The 27,295-nt window shown below is 37.2% G+C and overlaps 4 protein-coding genes across 5 annotated transcripts; 2 read left to right on the top strand and 2 right to left on the bottom strand.

The window, feature by feature from the left end:
- Positions 1–795: 795 nt before the first annotated feature.
- LOC102670198 (uncharacterized) lies at positions 796–1,397 on the bottom strand. The gene is made up of 2 exons (XM_006580677.1): positions 1,360–1,397; positions 796–1,189 (listed from the first exon to the last, which is right to left on the bottom strand). The coding sequence occupies exons 1-2, from the start codon at positions 1,395–1,397 to the stop codon at positions 796–798; spliced, it is 432 nt and encodes a 143-aa protein (XP_006580740.1).
- A 2,687-nt stretch (positions 1,398–4,084) lies between these two features.
- Positions 4,085–5,086, bottom strand: LOC100786008 (uncharacterized). The gene is made up of 2 exons (XM_006580678.1): positions 4,643–5,086; positions 4,085–4,408 (listed from the first exon to the last, which is right to left on the bottom strand). The coding sequence occupies exons 1-2, from the start codon at positions 5,084–5,086 to the stop codon at positions 4,085–4,087; spliced, it is 768 nt and encodes a 255-aa protein (XP_006580741.1).
- A 6,973-nt stretch (positions 5,087–12,059) lies between these two features.
- Positions 12,060–16,223, top strand: LOC100786526 (probable inactive receptor kinase At5g67200). 2 transcript variants are annotated; one of them, XM_014775548.3, is made up of 4 exons: positions 12,112–13,008; positions 13,453–13,569; positions 13,681–14,166; positions 15,424–16,223. In XM_014775548.3, exons 1-4 carry the CDS (start codon positions 12,339–12,341, stop codon positions 15,972–15,974), a joined length of 1,824 nt encoding a protein of 607 aa, XP_014631034.1. In that variant the 5' UTR covers positions 12,112–12,338; the 3' UTR covers positions 15,975–16,223. The 2 variants fall into 2 exon arrangements, with proteins under 2 accessions (XP_003525765.2, XP_014631034.1); XM_003525717.5 differs by having other exon boundaries at positions 12,060–13,008; positions 13,453–14,166.
- A 1,292-nt stretch (positions 16,224–17,515) lies between these two features.
- On the top strand, positions 17,516–18,093 carry LOC121174934 (uncharacterized). Its single transcript, XM_041015825.1, has 2 exons — positions 17,516–17,804; positions 17,881–18,093. The coding sequence occupies exons 1-2, from the start codon at positions 17,520–17,522 to the stop codon at positions 18,079–18,081; spliced, it is 486 nt and encodes a 161-aa protein (XP_040871759.1). The 5' UTR covers positions 17,516–17,519; the 3' UTR covers positions 18,082–18,093.
- The last annotated feature ends 9,202 nt before the right edge of the window (positions 18,094–27,295 follow it).

The raw sequence follows: 27,295 nt of genomic DNA, 5'->3' as shown, positions 1-27,295 counted from the left end.
CTCAGCGCACAGGTGCACGCTTAGCGAGTTATGTAGCTCTGATTGGTCTGCAACTTCCGCTAAGCGGGACATGGCCAGCTTAGCGGATTAAATGCCTCAAGACGCAGTAGTGGGGTCACGCTTAGCGAGATAGTCTCGCTTAGTGCTATGCCATTCCAGAGAGAGTTTTGGGCTTAGCGAGTATGACCCGTTTAGCCCAATTGACATGGGGGTCCAGGAAGAGAGCTTACTGTGCTTAGCACACAGACGTGCTTAGTGAGAAACTATGTCGCACTCAGCGAGCTGGCTCGCTTAGCCCAATTCCATTAAATGCAATCCAGAGAGGTTTTTAGGCTGTCTTGCTTAGCGAGACCCCTTCAGCCAATGGATGGGGGTTGGCGCGCTTAGCGAGCGATGCTACTCACTCAGCGCATAGGGTATGTCTCGCTTAGCGCATGAGGCGCGCTGAGCGAGTAGATGACTGAAAATTTTTCTAAGTTCTTTCCTCATCCAATGCTTCAGAGAAGCTTTTGCCAACCCCTTTAACATACAAAACATGCTTAGTATTTTACTCTAGCAATCACAAATAAGTCAAAAACTAACTACATGCAATGATGAACAAAAAAAATGATTGAGAAAATAAAGAAAAAGCTAGGCTCCCTCCCAATAAGTGTTTATTTAACGTTACTAGCTTGACATATGTTACCTCTAAGGGTCCTGTAATTGCAAAATGGTGGTCAATTTCTCAATGTTCCCACCGTGGTATAGCTTCAATATCTGGCCATTCACTATCCATGTTATATTCAGAGTTTCTGACTAAGGGTCAAATAATTCCACTGCTCCATAAGGCTTGACATCCTTGATGGTGAATGGTCCAGACCATTTAGACTTTAACTTGCCTGGAAATAGCTTCAATCTTGAGTTGAATAGCAGAACTTGTTGGCTTGGCCTAAAATCTTTCTTTATCAGCTTCTTGTCATGACAAGCCTTCACTTTTTCTTTGTACAATCTTGAAGACTCATAAGTATTCAACCTCATCTCTTTCAGCTCCAAGAGTTGCAACTTTCTCTTTTCCCCTGATAGAGTCTCATCAAAATTTAAGAACTTCAAAGCCCAGTATGCTTTATGTTCCATTTCTAATGGAAAATGGCAAGCTTTGCCATAAACCATTTGAAATGGAGATAGGCCTATAGGGGTTTTGAAGGCAGTCCTGTAAGCCCATAGTGCATCATCCAGCTTGCTAGACCAATCCTTCTAAGTGGAGGCCACAGTTTTCTCCAGAATCTTCTTTAGTTCCCTATTGGAAACTTCAGCTTGACCATTTGTTTGTGGCTGATACAGTGAGGCTACTTTGTGTGTGACATGATAATGGCCTAGCACCTTCTGCAGTTGGCTGTTGCAAAAGTGAGAGCCCCCATCACTGATTAGGACCCTATGCATTCCAAAGTGAGCAAAAATATTCTTCTTCAAGAACTTCACTATAGTTTAGACATCATTCTTTGGGGCAGCCACTGCTTCAACCCATTTGGAGACATAATCCACAACCACAAGGATATATTCATTGCCAAAAGATGGAGGAAGAGGACCTACAAAGTCAATTCCCCAGGAGTCAAAGACTTCCACCTCCATTATATTCTTCAAGGGCATTTCATTTCTTCTAGAGATTCCTCCCATTCGTTGACATTGATCACATTGAGTGGCATGTTCATGAGCATCTTTGAAAAGTGTTGGCCAAAAGAATCCTAATTGCAGGACTTCAGTTGTTGTTTTGTCTCCATTGTAATGACCTCCGCATGGTGAATTGTGGCAATGCCACAATATGCTCCTTGCTTCTTCCTTTGTTACACACCTTTGCAAAAGGTTGTCAACACTAATTTTAAACAAATGTGGGTCATCCCAAACATAAAATCAGGCATCATGCAAGAATTTCTTCCTTTGCTACCAAGTCAAATCTTTTGGAATGATTCCAGCTGCCTTGAAGTTGGCCAAATAAGCGAACCATGGCCTTTCATTCACCATGAACAACGATTCATCAGGGAATTCATCTCTTATCTCTAGCTCCTTCAAAGTCACCTCTTCATTGACTAGTCTTGACAAGTGGTCCGCCATAAGATTTTCAAATCTTTTCTTGTCTTGGATCACTAGGTCAAATTCCTGAAGCAACAAAAATCCACCTGATTTATCTAGCTTGGAGTCAGCTTTATTCAATAAATACTTAATGGCTGCATGATCAGTGTAAACAATAACTTTCGATCCCACTAAGTGTGATTTGAACTTTTCCAAAGCATACACAATTGCAAGCATTTCCTTCTCTGAGGTGGCATAATTCATTTGGGCATCATTTAAAACTTTGCTGGCATAATAAATAGCATGGAAGACTCTACCTTTTCTCTGGCCCAATACAACACCTACAACATAATCACTTGCATCACACATGAGCTCAAACTCTTGGCCCCAACCTGGTGCTGTAATGACGGAAACAGACACTAGATTGGTCTTTAGAGTGTTGAATGCCTTCAAACACTCTTCATCGAATAAAAACACAGCGTCCTTATTGAGAAAATTACTGAGTGGTTTGACAATCTTTGAAAAGTCTTTTATAAACTGCCTGTAGAACCCAACATGCCCTAAAAAGCTTCTCACTCCCTTGACATTCACTAGAGGAGGTAGCATATCAATCACATCAATTTTAGCTTTATCTACTTCAATCTCCCTCAGAGAGATTTTGCGGCCCAACACAATTCCTTCTTGAACCATAAAATGGCATTTTTCCCAATTAAACACTAAGTTGGTCTCTTCACATCGTTGCAAGACTCGCTTTAGATTTGCTAGACAACAATCAAAAGATGAGCCAAAGACAGAGAAGTCATCCATAAACACTTTGATGCATTTCTCCACCATGTCAGCAAATATTGCCATCATGCATCTCTAAAAAGTTGCTGGAGCGTTGTCAAGACCGAAGGGCATTCGTCTATAAGAAAACACACCAAAATGACAGCTGAATGCTGTCTTTTTTTTATCATTTCGGTCCACAACAATCTGATTGTAGCTAAAGTATCCATATAAAAAGCAATAAAATGATTGTCCAACCAACCTTTCAAGCATTTGATCCATGAAGGGAAGTGGGTAGTGATCCTTTCTGGTGGCATCATTCAATTTTCTATAATCGATACACATCCTCCACCCAATGACGGTTCTTGTGGGGATCAAATCATTATTCACAATTCGAATTACCATCATGCCTCCTTTTTTGGAACCATCTATACAGGGCTAAACCATGCACACTGTCTGAAATAGGATAAATGAGACCTGCTTCTAGCAGTTTAAGTACTTCCTTCTGCACTTCTTCCTTCATAACTAGATTCAATCTTCTTTGTGGCTGTCTTACAGACTTATAATCAGCTTCCATGTTGATCTTATGCATGCAGTAAGAAGGGTCGATTCCTTTGAGATAAAAAATGTGCCATCCAATAGTTGCCTTGTGTTTCTTCAAAACTTCCACTAGCTGAGATTCCTCCTCCTTTCTTAAAGAATTGATGATGATCACTGGACTTGCTTCATTTTCTCCCTAGAACACATACTTCAAATGCTCTAGAAGAGTTTTTAACTCCACTTTGGCCTTTTCTGCCGGAATGTCCTTATTCAATTCTTCAAATACAACTTTTTCAGAAGGATTTTCTTCTAAACCCTCTAATTCTTCCAAACAGTTCTGCAATTCTTTTTCTTCCTCCGTTGTCATACACTTCATAGTATTAGTCAGTGCTTTTTCCAGTGGGGACTGCAGCACCATGGCTCTAGCTACCATGTCTACCTCATGTTCAACCTTTTCTACCTTAAAATAGGCCTTATGGTCACTTGGGTGCTTCATGGCTTCAAACAAATTGAATGTAACCTTCTGGTCATCCATACTCATTTCAAGATTACCTTTCCCCATATCAACCACACAATTGGCTGTTAACATGAAGGGACAACCTAAAATTAGTGGGATTTCAGCATCCTCTTCAATGTCCATTATCACAAAATCTATAGGGAAAGTAAATTGACGCACTTTGACCAACACGTCTTCCACTATGCCATATGGCCTTGTAATTGAGCGATCTGCCAGCTACAATGTCATTCTTGTTGGCATGATTTCCATCTCTCCAATCCTTCTGCACATGGATAGAGGCATCAAATTAATGCTAGCCCCTAAGTCAATAAGGGTTTTTCCAACTGACACAACACCAATTGAGCAAGGGATTGTGACACTCTCTGCATCCTTGTATTTTGGTGGAAGGATCCTCTGAATAACAACACTACAATTTCCCTCCAACATAATATTATCACTGTGGATATATTTGCCTTTCTTGGTCAATAAATCCTTGAGAAACTTGGAGTAGAGTGGCATTTGTTGCAAGGCTTCTCCAAATGGGATAGCTATCTCCAATTTCTTGAAGATATCAAGGAAACAAGTGAAGTGTCATTCCTTGTCCTTCTTAGATGGCACCAATGGATATGGTGCTTCTTTCCCTGTACATGGAACAACCTCCTTCTTCTTTTCTCTGGCCAACTCACTCTTTGTCTTTTTCTCTTCCTCATTTTCTCTTTTTTTTTCATTCTTTTGTTGTTCTTCTTCACTTATTTTTTTCTCCCTCATCTGATCTTCCTCATTTTCTTTTTCTGCCTCAGCTTCTAACTCCTTCTCCTCACCAGTCCTACTTTCATCCTCCATCATGGTCTCCCTCTTGCTTCTAGTTATGACAACCTTAAATTCTTCTTTGGGATTTTTCTCTGTATTAGCTCCAAAACCTCTAGAAGAATTCTTAGCTATTTGCTTAGCTAACTGTCCCACTTGGATCTCCAGGTTCTTGATGGCTGACTCAGTGCTCTTATGGTTGGACATTGAAACTTGCATGAACTGAGCCAAAGTCTCTTCCAGCTTAGTGGTCCTCTCGTACAAGCTAGGCCCCTGATTCCGAGGTCTGTTGGATGGTCCTCCTTGGTCTTTATTGAACTGATTCTCTGGATGTGACCTCCATCCTTGCCCCTGATTTTGATTGAAATTTCCTCCTTGCTGGTAACCTGAAAAACCGCCTGCATGAAATCCTTGTCTGTTTTGATTCCCCATGTAATTCACTTCCTTTGTAGCATCATCTAAGGGTAAGCAATAGCCAGATTCATGTGCTCCTCCACATATGCTGCAACCTCCTGTTGGATCGAGTGGCCTCAGAATAATTAAGAAGGGGGGGTTGAATTAATTATTCCTAAACCTTTACTAATTAAAAAATTACTCTTCTAAGGCTTTTACTAAATTGTTAAGAGAATGAGGAGTAGAAGAGAAACATAACAGAAAGTAAAAGCGGAAATTAAATGCACAGTGAAAAGTAAAAGAGTAGGGAAGAATGAGACAAACACACAAGAGTTTTTATACTGGTTCGGCAACAACCCGTGCCTACATCCAGTCCCCAAGCGACCTGCGGTCCTTGAGATTTCTTTCAACCTTGTAAAAATCCATTTACAAGCAAAGATCCACAAGGGATGTACCCTCCCTTGTTCTCTTTGAACCTAGTGGATGTACCCTCCACTAGAACTGATCCACAAGAGATTTACCCTCTCTTGTTCTCAGTCAAACCCAAGTAGATGTACCCTCTACTTGTACCACAAAGGATGTACCCTCCAATGTGTTAAGACAAAGATCTCAGGCTGTTAAACCTTTGATACTTTGTGAATGGGGATACAAAAGAATTCTCAGGCGGTTAGTCCTTTGAACACTTTTGTATTAGGGAATGAGAAGAATCAAAAGAATTCTCAGACTGTGTCGTTTTGAATTCTTTGACAAGGGAGAAGGGAGACACAAAAGAATTCAGGCGGTTAGTCATTCGTTCTTTTGGAAAAGGGAGAAGAGAGACACAAAAAGAATTCTGGCAGTTAGTCCTTGGCGAATTCTTTTTGGCAAAGGGAGAAGAGAATGAAAAGATGAATAGCACAAGTTTTCAAGGTTTAGAAAACCAGAAAACTTCAGAAAGCTTTTGGTGCAAAGAAGAAGAAGAAGTTCAAAGAGATTCAAGGCTTGTAAAGGATTGTATGAAATAAGTGTAAAAGTATTGAATGAATGAATAAGTGTATAACAAAGCCTTGTTTTTATAGACTCTTCATGTCTGGTCAAGAAGGCCATTTAGAAGAGTTATAACTTTTAGAAAAACTTAAAACCAATTTGAAAAAGTCAAAAACCTTTTGAAGAGTTACATCTTTTGATTTATTCAGAAACAAACACTGGTAATCGATTACCAAATTAGTGTAATCGATTACACAAAGCTTTTGTGTGAAAGGATGTGACTCTTCACATTTGAATTTGAATTTCAACATTCAAAGGCACTGGTAATCGATTACCAAAACATTGTAATCGATTACAGCTTTTTGAAAATAATTGGAACGTTGTAAATTCAATTTGAAAACTTTTTCAAAACAATTTTGCTACTGGTAATCGATTACAACAATCTGGTAATCGATTACCAGAGAGTAAAAACTCTTTGGTAAAAGGTTTTGTCAAAAACTCATGTGCTATTCAAAGTTTTGAAAAACTTTTTAATACTTATCTTGATTGAGTCTTCTCTTCATTCTTGAATCTTGATCTTGATTCTTGAGATCTTGAACCTTGAATCTTGATTATTGTCTCTAGACTTTCTTCTTGAGTCTTGAATTCTTCTTGATTCTTATCTTGAACTCTTGAATTGTTCTTGATTGATCTTTGAGATTTTTGTCATCACCTTTGTCATCATCTTTTGTTATCATCATTGTTATCATCAAAACACCTTTGAATCACCTTTGATTCACCATGAAGCTTTGCTTCTACACCTCCAACCTACATAACTGCTGAATGGGAAGGTTGAGCCACTTGTAACTGTGTTGGCAGCTTGCTGAGTGTCTCTGTGAGTGATTCCAGCTGCTTAGCTAGCAGCTTGTTTTGTGCCAACAGTGCATCTTGTTAAGAAAGCTCTAACAGGCTTCTTTTGGTGGGAACATGAGTTCTATCATGCAAAATAGCATGATCACTAGCAGCCATATTCTCAATAAGTTCCATTGCTTCTTTAGGAGTCTTCAATTTAATCTTTCATCCAACAGAAGCGTCTAATAATTGCTTGGACTGCGATCTCAAACCATCAATGAAAATGTTCAGCTGAATGGGCTCGGAGAATCCATGAGTAGGTGTCTTCCGCAGCAAGCTATGGAATCTTTCAAGCGCTTCACTCAAGGACTCATCTGGAAATTGATGGAATGAGGAAATAGCTGCCTTGATTTCAGCTATCTTTGATTCAGGGAAGTATTTCTTCAGAAATTTCTCTACTACTTCTTCCCATGTCTTTAAGTTGTTTCCTTTGAAAGAATGCAGCCACCTCTTTGCTTCTCCAGCCAAAAAGACTGAAAACAAACTGAGCCTCACTACATCTTCTGGCACCCCTGCAATTTTCATTGTATTGCAGATTTTTATGTATGTTGCAAGGTGTGCATAAGGGTCTTCATTTGGCAAACCATGAAACAGATTTCCTTGAATCAGCTGGATCAAGGAATGAGGATATGTGATGTTATGAGCTTGAACTTTCAGCCATGCAATGCTTGTGAAAAATTGCGGCACGATAGAGCTACAATAGTCCTTAAGAGTAACCTTCTGTGGTTGATCTTCCACCATAATGTGTGCTTCAGACACACCAACTTCGGATTCCCTCAAGTCTGCTGGAAATGCTGAAGATGATTCAGATGAACGAGTTCCCTCAGAACTTGGTTGTGCTGTCCTTTCTTGTAAAGCTTTTCTCCTTTTTTTTGCGTTGTTTCTCCTGCAAGTAGCTTCAATCTCCAAATCTAGTGGAGCTAAATCCCCTACTGAAGAATTACCTCATATACAAGAAGTACTAAACAGAGCAGCAGTTAACTAAGTCAAGAGAAAAAAACTTGAATTCTAACTATCTATTTACTGAATCAATCAAAGAATAAAGAATAAATGTTTCCAAACTGAATTATACTATCTAAGTGGAAAGAAATTCCCCGGCAATGGCGCCAAAAACTTGTTCGGAGGTCGGCAAGTGTACCGATTCGCTCAAGTAGTATAAAACGTTAAGACCGACTATCGTTTCCTCAGGCAATATGTTTCACTCAGACATTGTACATTCATTGTGCAAACATTTGTATGGATTAAAAGCAAAGTAAATATCAAGTTGGATTCTGGACTAAAATTTATTTGAACATAAACTAAATATCTAAATTATGAAGGTGAAAACTATCAAGTAAAAAGCGTTGGGTTGTTCTACTGAATTTCTCTTGATGTTTAATATGTATTTTTCTCTATTTAACGTTATCCTAGTGTTCTTATGCTGAGAAACTACTCAAACCAAGATCCCTCTAGTGAATGAGCCTAACTCTCTTTAAACTTCGTCCTTGATCCCTCAACAAATTTAGTCTAAAAGAGTTACATTAAGCCTACAACATAATATGGACTAGATCACTGCACTCCATTCCTAAACATGCAGATTTCTAGCTTGCTCTACCAAGTTCTAAGGCTTTAAAGCATTTCCCAATGCTAAAAATCCTAACTATACATACAAATGGGTGATCAAGCCACAAACATGTAAAATAAGCATAGATAGAAGCAATGAACACGTAAAAATAACATTAAATAGATAGTGAAAGAATGTTACATCAAGGTTTTCAGTAGAACTCCCCAACAAAGAGGCTTAGCCTTCCATTACAAGCAATGCAATCTCACAATACAAGGAAGGAATAGTTTTGAGTGAAAGAAAATGGCAAAAGATGGTTGAGGATGTCTCCTACAAACCCTAAACTTCACTCCTTCTAACCTAAGCTCTCTCTTCTACTCTCTTTCTGTCTTCTGTTCTTCAAAATATGTGCTCCCTTAGAAAATTCGCCAACCTCAGAGTTATAAAGGCTCTTGGACCTTTCAACTTCCGAAGGTTTGCTTAGCGAGACTGGCTCGCTAAGCGAGAGTAAGTGAATTTTGGCTTAGCGAGACTGGGCGCGCTGAGCGCGAGAAGAGAAAACGTCCTCACTGGGCGGGTTGGTTGCGTGTTGGGCGAGCACATCTCTGACTTATCCTCTTCTAGGGTTTCCTAACCCGCTAAGCGAGCTGTATGCCTCGCTAAGCGGAAGCCACTCGCTGAGCGGATCTACCTCACTGAGTGAGTCATCAGCTACTTGACCTTCTGTTCTTTGGCCTGAAACTGAGTTGGATTCAACATCAATTCACAAAATTGGAGTTCTTACTCTATAAAATCACACTAAACAGAAAATGATGTGCTATTCCTACAAAAAGAACCATAAATTGGAGGTAAAGCACTAATTCCTTGCATATATTCAATATCAAACTAACTCATGAATAACAACTAACAACATGGTACTCAACACATCTTGAAATTAACATTAAATTCATATTAGATATGTATATGATTTTAAAATTGGACAGACAAAGGAGTGCTTAATTTCTTACCAAACTGTTGCTAGTCACTTTGTACTCACTCAGCAAGACTTTAAAAGTGACTGAGTTAGGAGCTTGGTGGTACAAGGAGTGCCATTTGGGATAATCTTTTGTTTAGAGTTGCTTTTGAAAATGGTGAGGAAGAAAACACTCTGTCCAAAATGGGTCATGGTTACTTGATGATTTCTATTGAATCCATAGAAATCTCTAAGTTCTGTCCATCCAGCCAATAGAGTTGGGCTCACCAGATCTTGGTTGTATGTAACAGAGTACATGTTGTCATTAGTGTCTAGTAGATGCCAAGTATGGTCTATTTCATCGTTCCATCTTACAATAAATGACCTACTAAATTCATCATAAGGCTACATTTAACAAACAAACTAATATAAGCAAATGTGTTATATCGTGTCATGTTTATTTGAGAATAGTTATCCTTTAAAAACATTGACGGATATTGTTGTAAAAAAAATTAGACCCTAACAATCACTAATCAATCTTTTTAACTCCCACCAAATCTTCATCATTCACCAAACAAAATAGGTTGTCACGGTAGCAAGTAGAAAAAAAATCAAAGACAAATTTACTATTACTAATCACCATTGGTAATGGTAGTGACAATGACAATGCTGATGGTGGTTACAACACTATTCAACCATCACCACCTACTACTAATCAGGTTCAACAATCAACACAGCCACAATCACAGACTAAAGAAAATTGAAAAGTTTCTCCTACAGTGTAGAAGGAGGAAGATACACACAATCCACAAAGCTTCGAGAGAAAAACATACTAGAAAGGGCTCAATGCCGAGTGAGATCGAGAACGAGAGTAAGACTAAGACCTAGATGACTGTGAGCGAGAGTGAGATCGAGAGTGATAGTGTCGACAATGGTTTCAGTACCGCGAGAGTGAGAGTGAGAACTAGAAAGGGTTCAAGGTAGTAAAGTTGCAGAAAGCGCGAGGGAGACGATTGAAGTGCCAGAAGCGCAAAAAATATAATAAATATGATAATACAACGTCGGTTTTCTTCAAAAATCGATATTAACAAAGTCACGTTAACATCAGTTTTTGAAAAACCGATGTTAACCAACTCACTTTAACATTGATTTTTCAAAAAATTAATGTTAATGAAGTTATATTATTTATGATTATGTCACCGCATTTTCGTTAGAAAACCGATATTATTCTAACGATGTTAAAAATAAATTTTCTAATAATGAGAAAAGGCCAAACAAGAGCGACACCTCCTGCTAGTTTGCAAACCAAAAATATAAGACGACAACATTTAGGATGACATCTCCTGGATACTTTGTGACAAAATAATCCCTAATAAATAACTAGTTTTAAAACTACATGACTTTAATAAATACTATTAAGAAATAACCCAAAAGCTTCAAAACCCACTTTTAATAAACAATAGAGAAAATAAAAGCCCTTCTCTCTCAAGACAATGAGCTTTATAATTATATGTAACAATCAAATTGACTAGTCATCCCATGAAATAACACAAGATTTTTCATGTTGCTTTAATCTCACTTCACGGTTCATAAGAAGAAAAAACGTGTGATAAAAAGAATAGACATGCTATAAAATAAATCACAGTTTGTCAAATTAAAAATGTTTACAAAAACGACTTCTCAATGTCATTTTTTTCTTTCTAAAATCATGACATTAGAAAGTCAATTTAAGGGAGACCGACTTTCGAATTTTCATAAAACACATAAAAAGCTAATTTATGAATTAACTTAAATTTGTTATTTAGACACAAATTTGTGAACGTTATTTTTTCTATTTTATAATTATATTTATTCATTTCCAACTCACGTTCTTTTACAAAATATAATGACATAATCTAGTGTCTGATTATTTTAATTAAAAATGTTTTTATTCTAAAATGTACTGTAGTATTAAAAGTAAATAAAAACATTGATAGATTTCATTTAAATTCATGAAGAAGTACAAATGTCAATAATATATAAGTTACATTGCACTCAATGGTATTAATGTACACGTAAAAATAAATGAAGGAGGCACTAATAATGTTGCTATAAACAATAGAAGAACATATTAGTATTATACACATTTAAAGTAATTATAATATTAAAATTAATAATTTTAATTTAAAAAATAGATAATTTATAAAAAAATATAAAAAATAATACCAAATAATGTAAGGCAATCAAGAATATAAAATAAATCAAAATTTCAAAAATAGAAATTACTGCATATCAAAACGAGAAATATAGTATACAATAGGTTGAAGCATTTAATAAACTCTGCTGATACTTAAAGTAACAGGATTAAGATCAAACCGAGATCAGATTGGAAATCGTTATTCTACAATTCTCTTACTTTGAGTAGAAGTAAAAGTTAAAAGAAAGAAAAAAAAAAGTGGAACTGTGGAAGTGGAGATGAAATTAAGACCACACAAATCATCATTCACAACTTCATATTAAACACAGAAACAAAGTCTGAACCGATCTATATCATTTGATTAAGTAAATGTGGGTAAATTATTATAAATTTATTAACACTCTTCTATTCTCATAAATTAAAAAAAAAAAAAACACAGAAACAAAGCATAAAAAAAAAACCCTCTTGGCATTGATAGCATAACATTTGGTAATAATTTCGAGCATTCCCCACATTCACGTGAGTCCGACTTAAAAAGTCCAGCTGCTCCGCACTACTGTTAGCTTTCACCACTTGAGCACCGCTGACTTGGCTACTTGGTTTCTCTACTGTCACTTTTCACAACATTTCCCTCTACACTCCTCTTTCATCTTCCGCTTTCTAAACATGTCTCAGTTTTCCACCTCCAACCGCTGAAAAAAACAAAAGAAAAGAAGCGAAACACACACACACACACACAGTATCCACACCGTATATTCCCAAAATGCATCATCATCCCAAAACGACAACAACAGCAACAAAACTCCGCCCTCTGTTCCTATGCTTCTTCTTGACCCTCGCCTCTTCCGCGCCCCCAATGCTCCCCTCCGACGCGGTTTCGTTGTTGTCGTTTAAGCGTCTAGCGGACCAAGACAACAAGCTCCTCTACTCCCTCAACGAGCGGTACGACTACTGCGAGTGGCAGGGCGTGAAGTGCGCGCAGGGCAGAGTGGTCAGCTTCGTGGCCCAGTCCATGGGCCTGCGAGGCCCATTCCCGCCGCACACTCTCACAAGTCTGGACCAGCTCCGAGTCCTCAGCCTCCGCAACAACTCCCTCTTCGGGCCCATCCCCGATCTAAGCCCACTCGTCAACCTCAAGTCCCTCTTCCTCGACCACAACAGCTTCTCCGGCTCCTTCCCTCCCTCCCTCCTCCTCCTCCACCGCCTCCTCACTCTCTCCCTCTCCCACAACCGCTTCTCCGGTCCCCTCCCCGGAAACGTCACCCTCCTCCACCGCCTCATCGCGCTCCGTCTCAACTCCAACAACTTCTCCGGCACGCTTCCTTCCTTCAACCAGACCACCTTGAAACTCCTCGACCTGTCCTACAACAATCTCACCGGCCCGGTGCCCGTCACCCCGACTCTCGCCAAATTAAATGCACAATCGTTTTCAGGTATGGGAGATTTCGTGGGTTCGAATTCTCTTCTGCAAACAATTAACAACCGATATTTGCTGTTTGTTTTGGAAGTGGAATCTCGGTATCATGCGAATCCGGGTTATACAAGCTGGTTAAGTCACTCCAAACGCATTATGTTTGGTTTACCCGCGAGGAACTCCAAACTCAGGTGGATGGAAAAATGAATTTGACGTCATCTTTGATTTCTTCGCAAAAATACGTTTGAGGCTAAAATTTAGTCTAAAAAATCAGTTTAAAATAAGCAACTACTGTGATATTTTAGCAAACTCAAGTTTAGTCTAAACTTAAGTTTACAAACTGTCTATTGTAGAATGCGTTTGGAGTGGCCAGACCCGATTGTATAACTCGGATTTACATGATACCGAGATTTCACTTATTCTCTCTTTTGGGTGTCTTATTGTTTTTGTTTTTTCGCTTCAGGTAACCCCGGTCTCTGCGGGGAGATTGTTCACAAAGAGTGCGACCCTCGTTCACATTTCTTCGGCCCCGCCACGTCATCTTCTACCACCCCCTTGAGCCAGAGTGAACAGTCTCAAGGTATTTTGGTTGTTCCTTCTTCTTCCACCAAAACAAAGCATCATATAAAAACAGGACTTGTTGTTGGGTTTGTCGTTGCGGTTGTTCTTGTAACTGCTTTCACTCTCACAGTGGTTTCTTTGGTGAGAAAGAAACAAAATGGTAAAGCTTTTAGAGCGAAAGGTGTGGTTTTGGAGAGTCCTGAGGTGGAAGGGGGTGGTGTGGTGGTTGCGGTGGAAGGTGAGAGAGAGGTGAAGATGAGGAAGATGGAGGAGGCGCACAGGAGCGGGAAGCTGGTGTTCTGCTGCGGGGAGGTGCAGAGTTACACGCTGGAGATGCTGATGAGGGCTTCTGCGGAGTTTCTGGGGAGGGGGAACGTGGGGACCACCTACAAGGCGGTGATGGATTCGCGGCTGATTGTGACGGTGAAGAGGTTGGACGGAGAGAAAAGCGCGGCAGCGGGGAGTGACGGGGAAGTGTTTGAGAGGCATATGGAGGTTGTGGGGAGGCTGAGACACCCCAATTTGGTGCCTTTGAGGGCTTATTTTCAGGCCAAGGGAGAGAGGCTTGTTATTTATGATTATCAGCCCAATGGCAGCCTCTTCAACCTCGTTCACGGTAATTCACCTTTTCACTCTTGCATTTCTTAACTAAAATTAAGAATTCAATAGGGTTTAAGTCTCTTTTGTGTCAACAAATATTCATCTAGTCGATAAGGATTAAACTCGTATTCGGGAGGATGAGTTTGAATTTCGCCGCGAATTTGTTATGTTGGTACCAAATTAACTTAAGCTTTCTGATCCAGAAAAAAAAAAGTCCCTAATTTGTATTTTTTTTATAAATTTCTCTTTAAGAAAAAAAAGTAAAATGAATTAAAAAATTCCTAGACTAGAAATTTTCTTGTTTATATGTATAATATTTGATTTTAATTTATGAAAAAAGTTCAATTTTTTTTTACTCTTGTTATTTTTTGCCAGCCACATTCTTTCTGCACTGTAATTAAGGTTTTAAATTGTGGCTATCATTAGGTAGTGAATTTTTATATTATGGGAAATTATTGATAAATATGACTGATGCAATGCATCCACAATTACAATTTTGATACAGTCACAAAGAACCCAAAAGCATTGACGTTCAGTCAAAATCGCGATCATGTGTCATTTTTTGAAACCTTAATTCTCATGTCAAATTGGGTTTTTGGCCCTTTTGGGTTTGGAGTAGTTGAAGGTTCGAACACGACTGAGGATAAATGTTGTGGGGCATGGTACTTCGATTAGAGCGTTATTTGATGGATGGTGTGTTGTTAGTGTGTGATATGTGGAATGGTATTATGTGTCAGATTGGTCAGTGCATTGTGTGTTGCCTATTTTTTGATTGTTTGTTCCTTTGTGTTTTTCCTTACCTGCACTGGCTTTCCGGGTTGGGTGGTATCCAATGTCGACAAGCACGGGGTTGGCTTGATTTTGGTCCTCTGTTTGGACTATTTTGGTTGGATTGTGTGATATGTTTGGACCATTTTTCATGCCAGGTTGACTAACGTGCTTCATTTGGTTGACCCTTAGTTGAGGCAAATGCAGTTTTTATTTCAAAATTTTCAATTTTTATAGTAATTCTATGTCAAAAGACCTGAACTTCTTGGTGTGTGGGGGGACCAATCAGTTCCATAGCATGTTTGGATACCATTAAAAATCATGGTGATTACCTCAAAATCAGCATCATCTGATAAAAAAGAATCATTGTCACCATGATTTTTCCAAAATAATGTGTTTCACATCTACCATGAAATCAAAATTAATTTTGACTCACCTCACGGCCACCTCAAACATGCTATCAGTTATTGCCCAATTGATGTTTGATGATGATTATTATGCCCAGGTTCAAGATCAGCGAGGGCAAAACCATTGCATTGGACATCATGCTTGAAAATAGCAGAAGATGTAGCACAAGGACTTGCTTACATCCATCAAGTTTCATCCTTAATCCATGGCAACCTAAAATCCTCTAATGTCCTTCTTGGGGTGGACTTTGAAGCTTGTATCACGGACTATTGCTTGGCCTTGTTTGCAGATTCTTCGTTCTCCGAAGACCCTGATTCAGCGGCTTACAAAGCACCGGAGGCTCGCAGCTCTAGCCACAAGTGCACTGCTAAGTCTGATGTGTATGCTTTTGGGGTTCTTCTGATAGAGCTTTTGACGGGCAAACACCCTTCCCAACACCCTTTTCTTGCGCCAGCGGATTTGCAAGATTGGGTTAGAGCGATGAGGGACGATGACGGCAGCGAAGACAACCGGCTGGAGATGCTCACGGAGGTTGCCAGTATTTGCAGTGCAACCTCGCCAGAGCAGAGGCCGGTGATGTGGCAAGTGCTTAAGATGATACAAGGAATTAAGGACAGTGCTACAATGGAGGATACTGCACTTACTTGACTCACATAGTTTGTGAACTATGTATGCTGAGAAATAATCACAGCAAGTACTATTAAGTCCTCAATCATCTTGTTAAAAAGGAGAGCAAATTGCTTGAGCAGGAACTTGGAGGGTGAATACTGAATAGGTTAACACGAATATTATACAGTAGAACATTATTACCTGCTTTGGCTGGTTAGTGCGGTTTATTATTAGTTCAATAGACACAGTAAAAATCGAATATATATGAATATATTTGAGCTTATTCAATTTTTCTCTATTTCTCTGACAAGCAAGGGATGTATTTGCGATAAAAAGTAAAAAAGGGTGAATGGGGTGAAAACTTTGGCAGGTATAGATGTACACAAGCACAAGGCAATGAAGTGCATGTTTGAATTTTCGAAAAAACTTAAAATTACTTATACTTTAAAAATAACAATATTTTTCTTCATTTTCGTATTAAAAATTGATAAGATACATTGAAATTAGGCCTTAAAGTCAAGCATAGTAGTTAGTACCTTCCTTTTTGGTCAATCTCAGTTCTAAAAAACTAGGTGCTTGGGATTTGTTAGGTGTAACCAACACAATTTCTTGTGTATCCAATATTTTAAGTGAAGTAGTGAAATTATCATTCACTTAAAACTTTAAAACCTCTCCCTCTCCATCTTTGGACGTTTTCCTTCACTGTTTGTCACCGTTTGTGCCATTGTTCATGCCCTTCCGCCAATTAATGTTAGCATCTTCGCCTTCGTTGTAAGTTCTTCTTTTCCTGTCTATGGGATTGCGCAACCATTATAAGGATTGGAAATCCGTATAATTGAATTTATTTAATAAAATAATAATTTTGTTGTTATAATATTTATTTAATAAATAAATATTGTTGTGTATTTTTAATATGTATTTATTTAACTAATTATATTTTTTTAAAGTTGGTTTTTAATAATTAATTAATTCAATAAATAATTATTTTCAAATTTTGTTTAAGCAATTTAATTATATTGAATATTTGAAATAGTTATTTACAAAATATTTAAATATTATTAATTCCAAATTTTTATAAGTATATATTGTAGAAATTAGTTTAACAAGAAAATTTAAAGTTGTAAACGACAATTTTTTTTATTGATATAGTCATATGAATATTATTACACTAATAGTAATAAATATTTATATAAATAGTATTTGGAAGTATAAAATTAAAATTTCTTCATCTGTTTATAAAAAATACTCATTTATTGGAAATAAAAAAATTGTACTTAGATTTTTATCATATATTTAAGTTTACTAGATTTAGCGATGTGAAGTCTATAAATATTTAAGAAGAATTTGTATATTGATTTATGAATATAAAAAAATGTTAAAAAATTTAATTAAAAATTCTTAAATATATATTTATGAATAATTAAATAGTAATTTATTCAATATTTTAAATTAAATTTATTTATTAGTCATTTTATTTGTTAGTTTATGAAAGTCAACTATTATTTAAACGATGACATTAATTGTTATTACTGGTTAAATGTGCAGATTATGGTTAGAACCAGGGGATTGCATCAAACTTTAGGCATGGTTATAGGAAGAACCTTTGGGATAGAAGTTAGTGGTGATGTGGATGAAGTACCTCAGCGGCGAAGGCTGACAACATTTGCATGTAGACAACAGGCAACTGCACCTAATGCTGCGGATGGTGAGCATCTGGATCAAGCAGCTGGTGGGGTTCATGAGCAACCTCAGGAGCTAGTTATTGATGATGTACGTGCTGATGCCCAAGATTTTCTAGGCAGACCCCATGATACATCAGTTTTGACTGATTATGTTTATCATGTGACAACCACAGTTTGGAATGGAGAGGTATTTATTTTTTTAAATATGCAATATTTTTGTAACTATTGTTAATTTAAGTTGAAATTATTAATTTTTTTTTCAGGAATGTCTTGAGTTAAAGTTGTCCTCTCGTGGAAGGAAGATAGAGAAATTTGGAAGGTCTGCTTCAAAGATTGAAGGCATAGTGGCTATCAGAGGATTAAGTTCTCTAATTGCATGTTCCATGGACACGGTAACAGGGGACTTATATTTGCTTTTGACGAGAGGTGGCATAAGGAAACTAGTAGTTTCCATCTTCCGATAGGAGATGTCACTATCACCCTCGATGATGTGGCATCGTTGCTACATCTGCCCATTACAGGCGCCTTCCATACCTTTGATGCTCTTCATGTAGACCAAGTCATAGACTTGTTAGTGGAGTTGTTTGAAGTCAATTCACAAGAAGCAAGAGATGAGACATTTCAATGCCATGGGGCATATGTTCGGTTATCTTGGATGTGAGATATTTATCGTAGGAAATATGACACAAGAGAGTGGACTGTAGCAGCTCGAGCATATCTTTTGCATCTAGTAGGTTGCACATGTAAATCATGTAGGTTTTGATGATGTCAAAAAGAATTTGCTTGATAATGAGTGTCATCATCAAAAAGGGGGAGAATGTGAATGTATGTATACATGATTTTGATTATGCCAAAGAAGAATCAAACAAGGTTGCTTCAAAGGATAAGCAATGCTTCAAGATTAATACAAGATTGCTTCAACAAACAAAGCCTTGTTTCAAGATTCACTAAAGATCAAGTCTTGCCTCAAAACAAAGTGTTTCCAAGACATGCAAGGCTCTGGTAATCGATTACCAGGCAATGTAATCGATTACTAGAAGACAAGTTTGAAAAATAGTTGTTTAAAAGGGTTTTGAATTTGAAATTTGAACTTGTAATCAATTACTAGATGTGTGTAATCGATTACCAGCAACGAAACTCTTGAAATTCAAATTCAAAAGTCATGACCCTTCAAAATATAACTGTGTAATCGATTACCAGAAACCTGTAATCGATTACTAGTGAAGAAATTTAGAAAAATCTTTTTGAAAAGACTCATCTCTTCAAACCATTTTGAAAAGGCACAAAGGGCCTATATATATGTGTGTGTCTGACTTCAAAAAGCAAGAGAGAGATTTTCCAAGAGAACTTCATTGCCAAATGCTCTCTCAAAAACTCTTGGGCAAACACTTGCAAATCTATTAAGAGTTCATGGAACTTCAATTGTAATATCCTTCTCTTAAAGAGAGAATTCTTCTTCTTCTTCTTCTAAATCAAAGAGATTGATTAAGGGACCGAGAGTCTCTTAAGTTGTAAGGATTCCTGAACACAAGGGATGGGTTGTCCCTGTGTGGTTCAGACTTTGTAAAAGGATTTTACAAAGAGAATGAAAAATCTCAAGCGGGTTGCTTGAGGACTGGATGTAGGCACGGGAAGTGGCCGAACTGTGACACCCTTTAAAAGTATTAATTAAAAGTATTTTTTTTACATTTTTAAAATACAAGCCTTTCAAAGGGATAAAATGCTCACATTCACTTTCTTCTACATCATATTCAAACTTGTCCAAATAAATAATAAAGTCATCTCAGTTCAAACAAAATCGTCTAAGACTTTATACAATTAATATAAAACCCTATACCCCAATGCCACATCCTATCAGAACATTGTGTCTCGACGTCCAGCACAAGGTTCCTTAAAGCAATTCACCTAGTCATCTGCTCCCCCGAACACAAAGTTCAAGATCATTACATGATCCAAACACAAACAACACACGGGGAGTGAGTTATCACATTCCTAACTAATAGAGAAAAGACAACTAGATATACATATCATATATAACCAAATAAAACTTACATGTAATTCCACCACTTTGTCATTCAAAGTTCACTTTTCATCCATCAATCACATTTTTCAATCATCAATCACATTACACAAGAATCACACGCTCTGATCAAAACATACTAACACATCGATTTCATAATAAACAATTAGCAAGCGCATGAGACAGTTATGCTAAGACTCAAGCCTATATGCAATGTGGTATCATGTCAGTGAAAAACCACCCTGGGGCGCTTAGGAGTACATAACAAGACACACCACACAATGGATTTGTCAGGTCACTCTCACTAAGTAAGATCATAGGGAGACCAGTCAGGGTCACGATGTTTTGCGAGAATGCTCCAACCATATGAGATCAACATAGGCTTAAAGGAGCACTCAAACTCGGTGACTCCCAAGGCCTACACTCCGAAGAGTTCGTCAGGGCCTCTCCCTCCTGATTCAGGTCCAACCCCTAAAATCATTTTAGCACACAGACACTGCTCGTGAATTATACAATACCCACGACCTCACACTCGTGTTTTAAACACGTACAACATATTGCGCTACAATTTAACACTGGTTCCTAAATAGGAAACCTACGCTTTCTCTTTAACACTGGTTCCTAAACAGGAAACCTACACTTTCTCTTTAACACTACGCATTTACACTTTTCTCAAGATAACACTGGTCGGGTTGCTGTATAATTCATAGCTCACAATATAATTATTGTCACATCAAGTGTCAAACACACACACACTTATTCACAATCAAATATCATGCCCACAATTTAACATCTCATAATATCACATCAACCATATCATTTTTACATGTATCTCACAAATTCACACATTTAACTTTGTACTACTCAATCTTCACAATAATATTATAATACCATTATAATAACTTATTACACCTTATAACTCATATACACATCACACAATAATAATATTTGCATGATACAAAACATATATACGTATATGTATATAGTAAATTAAACTACATTGTTTTTAATCAAAGAATTTCTATAACAAATAATTTAGTATTACATCAAAAGAAATTGCCACTAGGCATCAACCTTACAATTTTCTTTAATTTATTATTCTAGTATTATAATAATTATATACACAAAACATGTTGATCATCGTCGTAGAAAAATTAGAACAAGATAATAATTTGTATAAAATAAGTCATTTAAAAATATTATTTAAAATATAATTTACGTTAATAAAAAGAGCTTAATTTTTCTAAGGGGTTCACACTCAACACAAAAACACATCAATTTCATAGCAATTTCTCATTGGGACATTAACTGATTCATCAAACAAATATAATTCACTGTAATAATTATAAGGATAAAATGAAAATTTCAAAAACACACCAAAACTCATTCCAATTGATATATCTAAGGATCCCTACACATGTTCTCACTAATTCCCAATTGTGAATAACTCATCACTTACCTCTAAGCGGGCTCACGTGTCTTCAGACAACAATAGCAGCATCTCTAACAATTTCCTGAGATTCCTCCAGTTTTTCCTCTAACTGCTCCGATAGAGTTCCCAAACGTCAGAGAGACAGAGAAGGGATTGAAGCCTCCACTTGTACTGTCTTGGTGCGATTCCTTTTTCTCCCTTCACGAATATTCTTTCGCAAATCCCAACGGTGAAGGCGTGCGCAGTTAAATTTTGAACACCATATCAAAATTTCACGACAATCCAACGGTTAACAAAACCGGGATCATAGTTTTACCGAGACAGCTTTGGGTTTCTACGGGAAAGGAAAAGGCTACAATGCAAAGGGTATTTATCTTAGCTCAGACATGATACCAAAATTTCCAACGGTTAGAATTCTTGGAATTGGGTTGCAAACATGTTTTTTAAATTTCGCGACGATCCAACGGTGAATGAGTCTGAGATCGTCATTTTTATGAGACAGGTTTGGTGGCCTGCGGGAAAAAGAGAGGGTTTTGAGAGAAGAAGAGAGAAAAACGAAAGTGAGGGGAAAATGAGGCATCGTCCATCTGAAAACTGACCTAACATCGCTATTTATACCTAGGATACACATAACTTATTATTACTCTATTTATTTGTTTTTAATATTTTATAAAAAAGAACTCTATTTTATTCTATCAAATGAATAAATCAAATGTCTTTTTTTTTCTCTTCAAATCATTATTTCTCATTATTTATTTATTTATAAAAACCTGATCATTTTTCTAAAACTTTATTTATTTAAAAAATAAAAATTCTTTTTAAATTGACTTACGAAAATGGAATGTTACACGAACCAGTATAAATTGAGTTTGCATTTCTCTATTCCCTTATCTCATTTATATTATTGCAATCAATTTTGTCTTTCATGTTTAAAGAACATTATTAAATTGATTGCTACTTCTACTTTTGCATTCTGAGCCTATCATTTAGAAGAGGGTTAAAAGTTTGTTAGTGAGAAATTAATTTACCCCTTCTTAAGATAACTGAGGCCATTTGTCTAACAGCACACTCTTTGCTAACAAGAGTGCCACACACGTGCATATGGTATTCTTGGATGCATTTTGTGACCTCAGCCAAATTGGAAACTACTCATGGGGAGTTACTATACTAGTCCATATGTATGAGAATTTGAATTATGCGTCAAAGAGAACCGCCCGGCGAACTTGCAGGATATATCTCACTTTTACAATTATTTATAATTTATTTTAAATTTTATTTTTAGTTTTGTAGTTTATATTGAGTATTTTTTTTTAATTTGATTTGTTTTTTAAATATCTGTAGTGTTGGACCTACGAGCATTTCCTTACTTTTGCTTCCTATATTGCTGATGAGGATTATCATGAGAGGAAACCACGTGTATGCCATTGGAAGTCTGGGAAGGCATTACCAGTGTCGACATATCGTTAACGGTTGGATAAATTGGCGTTTGATAGTTGTGTGCTAGATTTCTTATGGTTGAGTTGATCTCATTATTTTCTGGATATATCGGATGGTGTCCATCTATTGTCAGACACCGATCAAAGAGCCGTGCCGTCTCGGACACATGCGCAAGGTGATCGACGACTCAGGGCCCTTATTTTGAGGGGCTTTACAACTTTTAAAAAATCTGGAAAAAAATTATTAACTTTATTTTGGTGAACTTTTTAATATACAAGAGTTTTGTGTTTATTTTTTGTTGGTTGAATTTATAAATTCATGAAATTTTTTGTCAATGAATTATTTATGAAATACGTTTCCGTTGTTTAGGGGTCCCTTTTTTAGTTTTTGCTTCGGGCCCCGAAGATGTTCGAGACGACACTGCTAAAGAGGGTTGTGACAATTTGGTTATGTGCAGACCATTCCTCCACACCTTGTTGCTCCATCTTTATCTATAGAGGATATTGATGATAGATAGATTTAGTTTTCTAAATACCTTGCACCGGTGGGTCAGATTTGTATTGCTCCTGGACAGTGTGTATTGGACTACATGGAGTGGTTCTACATCATATCTCATGATGGAAGCTTGCTTGTGGGGCTTCTATGGAGGCTGGATCTTTGAGCTTCAATGAGGTCCTTTAATGGTGATTTTCCACCATGGAGATGCAGCGGAAGACAAAGGAGAAGAGGTGAGAAGAGGCGCCATCCACTAGGGAATAAGCCATGGAAGAAGGAGCTTCACCACCAAGATGAGCCTTGGATAAGAAGCTTGGAGAGGATGCTTCAATGGAGGAAAAGAAAGAGGGAGAGAAAGAGAGAGGGGGGAGCACGAAATTGAAGGAAAAAAAGGGAGAGAAGTTGAACTTTGAGTTGTGTCTCACAAGACTCTCATTCATCAAAGTTACAACAAGTGTTACACATGCTTCTATTTATAGACTAGGTAGCTTCTTTGAGAAGATTTCTTGAGAAAACTTCCTTGAGAAGCTTCTTTGAGAAAACTTCCTTGAGAAGCTAGAGCTTAGCTACACACACCCCTCTCATAACTAAGCTCACCTCCTTGAGAAGCTTCCTTAAGAAGATTCCTAAAGAAGCTAGAGCTGAGCTACACACACCTCTCTAATAGCTAAGCTCACCTCCTTGAGATGAGAAGCTAGAGCTTAGCTACACACCCCTATAATAGCTAAGGTCACCCCCATGAAAAAATACATGAAAATACAAAAAAAAAATCCCTACTAAAAATACTACTCAAAATGCCTCGAAATACAAGGCTAAAACCCTATACTACTAGAATGACCAAAATACAAGTCCCAGATGAAGGAAAAATCTATTCTAATATTTACAAAGATAAGCGGGCTCCTACTTAGCCCATGGGCTCGAAATCTACCCTAAGGCTCATGAGAACCCTAGGGCCTTCCCTTGGATCTTTGACACAATTTACTTGGAGTCTTCTATCCAATGACCTTGCGGGGTAGGATTGCATCATTCCCTCCACCTTGGAAAGGATTTGACCTCAAATCCCGAGGTTCTTCATACTTCGGGCTCCTTCCCTCGACACCTGTAAAAAGAAAAAAAACATATGTATTAGTAGTGTTTGGTATGTTGAAGTAAGGTAAGGTCTGAAAACCCATTTCCTGGGCATCTTCCCATGAAGGAACATGGTTCGTCACCAACTCAATGAGTGGTGCTACAAGTATAGAAAAATATGGGACAAACCTTTTGTAAAATTTTGTTAAGTCATGGAAGCCCCAAATTTTTCTTATACTTGGTGGAGTGGGCCACTCAGGAATGACCTTTATTCTCTTAGGGTTCATGGGAACCTCTTGATCACTATTTGAAAAATTAAGAAAAGTAACGCAATAAAACATACCTTTTTCTGTATTTTCATATTGATTATTCCTACCAAAAAGTATGACAAACCTAAGGTGTCCCATATGAGTACCTAAGTTTGTATTGAAACTAAAAATAAGAACAAACCTACCTAATGGGTCCCTATGTACACACACCATGAAGATGTTAGGTGTACGAATGATTTTACAAAAGAGGGTTGCACCACTCAAAACATTCATCATACCACCTATTTTAGGGACTTGGTGCCTAATAATACCTATTTTGGGCTCCAACAAAGCACAAGAATTTAAGTTTTTGCGAACCAAACCCTCATCCAACAACTTCTTTACTTGAGGAATAAACTCAAGCCCAAGAGGTGTGGCAATGCTAGCAAGTGTCTTTTTACAAAAGAGAAAATGTGGAGGTTGTCTAAGAGGGAAAGTTTCTTTAATGTTTGTCTTTATTGTAAAATGAGTTTCCTTCTTAGCTAAACTCTTGGAGGAGACACTTACCTCCTTACACTTCTCTTTAACCACTAATGGTTGTCCTTCTTCTTGGGGGTAGATTTCTTCACTAGATTCTTCCCCTTTTGCTTCTTCACTTTCACTAGAGGAAGGTGAAGTAGTAGCCTCATCTTGGCTACTATAAATGTCTTGGCCCCTCATAATCATGGTTTTTGTTGTGGGGCATTGAGAAGTAATGTGTCCTCTTCCAAGACATTTAAAGCACTTTATAGAGCTAGTTTTCTCTTGCATACTAGCCTTAGGGGCTTGCTTTTCTATTGTCTCCCCCTTATCATCTTTGGGCTTAGAAGGTGTCACCCCTAAGATGCCTCGACCTTGGTCTTTCTTTGGATAACAGTGAGAGCCATAAGATTTTGATGTAGACTTCTTTTTAAGTTGTTGCTCTACCCTTATTTCCCAAACTAAGTTAGCCTCTACATTGTCCTTCCCATGGAAGTATGGGAGGTTAATGTTAGCCTCTTGAGGCATTCTTTCCTTTTCTCTTCTATGAGAGTGAGGTCTAAGATGTGACCTATGCCTTCCTTCGTAATAGTCACGAAGTTCTTCACTTAGGCTCTTGCAAGAATTATGACTACTATAGGAGTCATGTTTTTCTCTTTTCATTTCTTTCATTATTTTTCTTCTTTCTTCCTCTCTTATTTTCTTTCTTTCATCTTGACTTATTTCTTCCACTCTTTTTTTTCCTTTTTCTTTTCTCTCTTGTTTTTCTTTCCATAACTTGAGGGAACTCAACTCATCTAAGATTCTAGATAAAGGGTCTTTATGACTAGTACCCTCGCCATTAACACTAGATGAATGATGACTCATGTTGGTTCCTAAGTTGTGGTTCTTTCTTGTTGGAGGTTTGAAAACAAAAGGTAAAAGAAACTATGGTTGAAACTAGCCAAAATAAACACTAAAAGAGGTGTGAAAGATAAGGGAAAAAACTAATTGGTAAAAGGAAAGCTATCTAGGCGGTTTGACAATGGAAGGTAAAGGAAATAAGCTATGAAAGTAAGCAAAAAATGTAAGCTAGGCGAATCCTAAGAGTTTTTGGATGACCACATTCAAGGTTCCCAACAAAACACTCACTATCCTAAGGAAAAATTATCTAAAATTATTACACACAAATGGAAGTTTGGTAACCTATTGGAGGCTCCCAACACACTTCCAATGAAAGGCCTTTTTGTTGCAAAACTTGAAAGCAATGAAGGTAAGTAAATTGCAAATTACAAAATTACAAAACGGTCCTCAATTTTGGTGGTTGTTCTCTCTTTGGTGATTCACTCAATTTGGAGTGTTTCTTTGTCCAATAGCTCTTAAGGTGGTTGACCCCTTTCTTCTTAACTCAAATTCTTCAAGGGATGGCACCAATCCTCCTTCCAATTCCCTATATGGCAACCCACAAACAAGGAAACAAAGAGACAAACAATAATCAAAGACAAAAAAAAATGAAATGAAAGCTAAACCAATGGAGTTTTAGCAAGACAATTTTTCAAGGATTACTCAACAATTAAAGCAATGAAAAGGACATAGAAGAAAGCTAGGACTCAAAGAGAAACTTAGAATGGCTCTAGAGTAGAGTAAAAAAAACTATAAAAAAAAGACTCAACAAACCTCTAGCTTTGGCACTTGTTTTCACAGTAGTTTTCAATTGAAATTTCACTTTTGAGCCAAAAGAACAAGCACACTTCCCTTTCACTTTTTTTCCTGGATACTGATTTTTCTGCCAACTTGTGTGATTTTTAGTATTTTTTCCTTTTATCCAAATCACTTGGTTCTTTTTGTATAACTTTTTTCTAGATGTCTAAAAACTTCAGTAAAACGTTCAGCTCAAAATTCGAAGTAACCAATTCTCAGTAATTTTTACAAGTTTGTATGTCCAAGCTGCCAGCACCAGCGAATTTTTTTTAAGCATGGTATATTGATTGCCTTGGGCTTACTTTCAACCTTCCTATGTATGTTGAACTCACTAGGATTGTTTACCAAAGTTTTAGGAGTTCAATATTCACTTAGGATCAACATTTCAGCCAGAAATTCAATCACCAAAACTCAAATTCACAATAGACACAATCATAAGGAAACCTAAAAGTTCAAGAAAAGGTTCACAATCAAAGACTCTCTAAGAATTTTGCATGAACATGTTAAGGACTAATTAACATGAAAGATTTGACTCAAATCAAATAATAGGAAAAAATAATTTCATACACTCATGAACAAATGAGTTAGACAAAGAAACAAGAAAATAAAATTCAGCACAACATAAGAAATCTTATGTGACAAGTTTCATGACTAGACATGACTTCTATGACAAAACTACAATAGGTGAACAAGTCAGTCTAGATTTTTGAGGTTTTCTTCTACTTTAATATTTTTGTAAGAATTTTATGGTTTAGGTTTCAGCCACAAAAAATAACAAG

The sequence above is a fragment of the Glycine max genome, chromosome 5, assembly GCF_000004515.6.
Source record: "Glycine max cultivar Williams 82 chromosome 5, Glycine_max_v4.0, whole genome shotgun sequence".
NCBI classification, from domain to species: Eukaryota; Viridiplantae; Streptophyta; class Magnoliopsida; order Fabales; family Fabaceae; genus Glycine; species Glycine max.
Note: the sequence above shows the minus strand (reverse complement) of the source record. Positions and strands in the feature narration are given on the sequence as shown.

Coding starts and splice junctions, on each gene's coding strand:
- LOC102670198 (XM_006580677.1), bottom strand. CDS start 1,397: ATGGGGGCTCTCACTTTTGCAACAGCCAACTGCAGAAG. Junction 1,190..1,359: donor GCAACAGCCAACTGCAGAAG/GTGCTAGGCCAT, acceptor ATGGGCTTACAG/GACTGCCTTCAAAACCCCTA.
- LOC100786008 (XM_006580678.1), bottom strand. CDS start 5,086: ATGGGGAATCAAAACAGACAAGGATTTCATGCAGGCGGTTTTTCAGGT. Junction 4,409..4,642: donor AGAAGGAGTTAGAAGCTGAG/GCAGAAAAAGAA, acceptor GATATCTTCAAG/AAATTGGAGATAGCTATCCC.
- LOC100786526 (XM_003525717.5), top strand. CDS start 12,339: ATGCATCATCATCCCAAAACGACAACAACAGCAACAAAACTCCGCCCT. Junction 13,009..13,452: donor AAATGCACAATCGTTTTCAG/GTATGGGAGATT, acceptor TTTTCGCTTCAG/GTAACCCCGGTCTCTGCGGG. Junction 14,167..15,423: donor CCTCTTCAACCTCGTTCACG/GTAATTCACCTT, acceptor TATTATGCCCAG/GTTCAAGATCAGCGAGGGCA.
- LOC121174934 (XM_041015825.1), top strand. CDS start 17,520: ATGGTTATAGGAAGAACCTTTGGGATAGAAGTTAGTGGTGATGTGGAT. Junction 17,805..17,880: donor CCACAGTTTGGAATGGAGAG/GTATTTATTTTT, acceptor TTTTTTTTTCAG/GAATGTCTTGAGTTAAAGTT.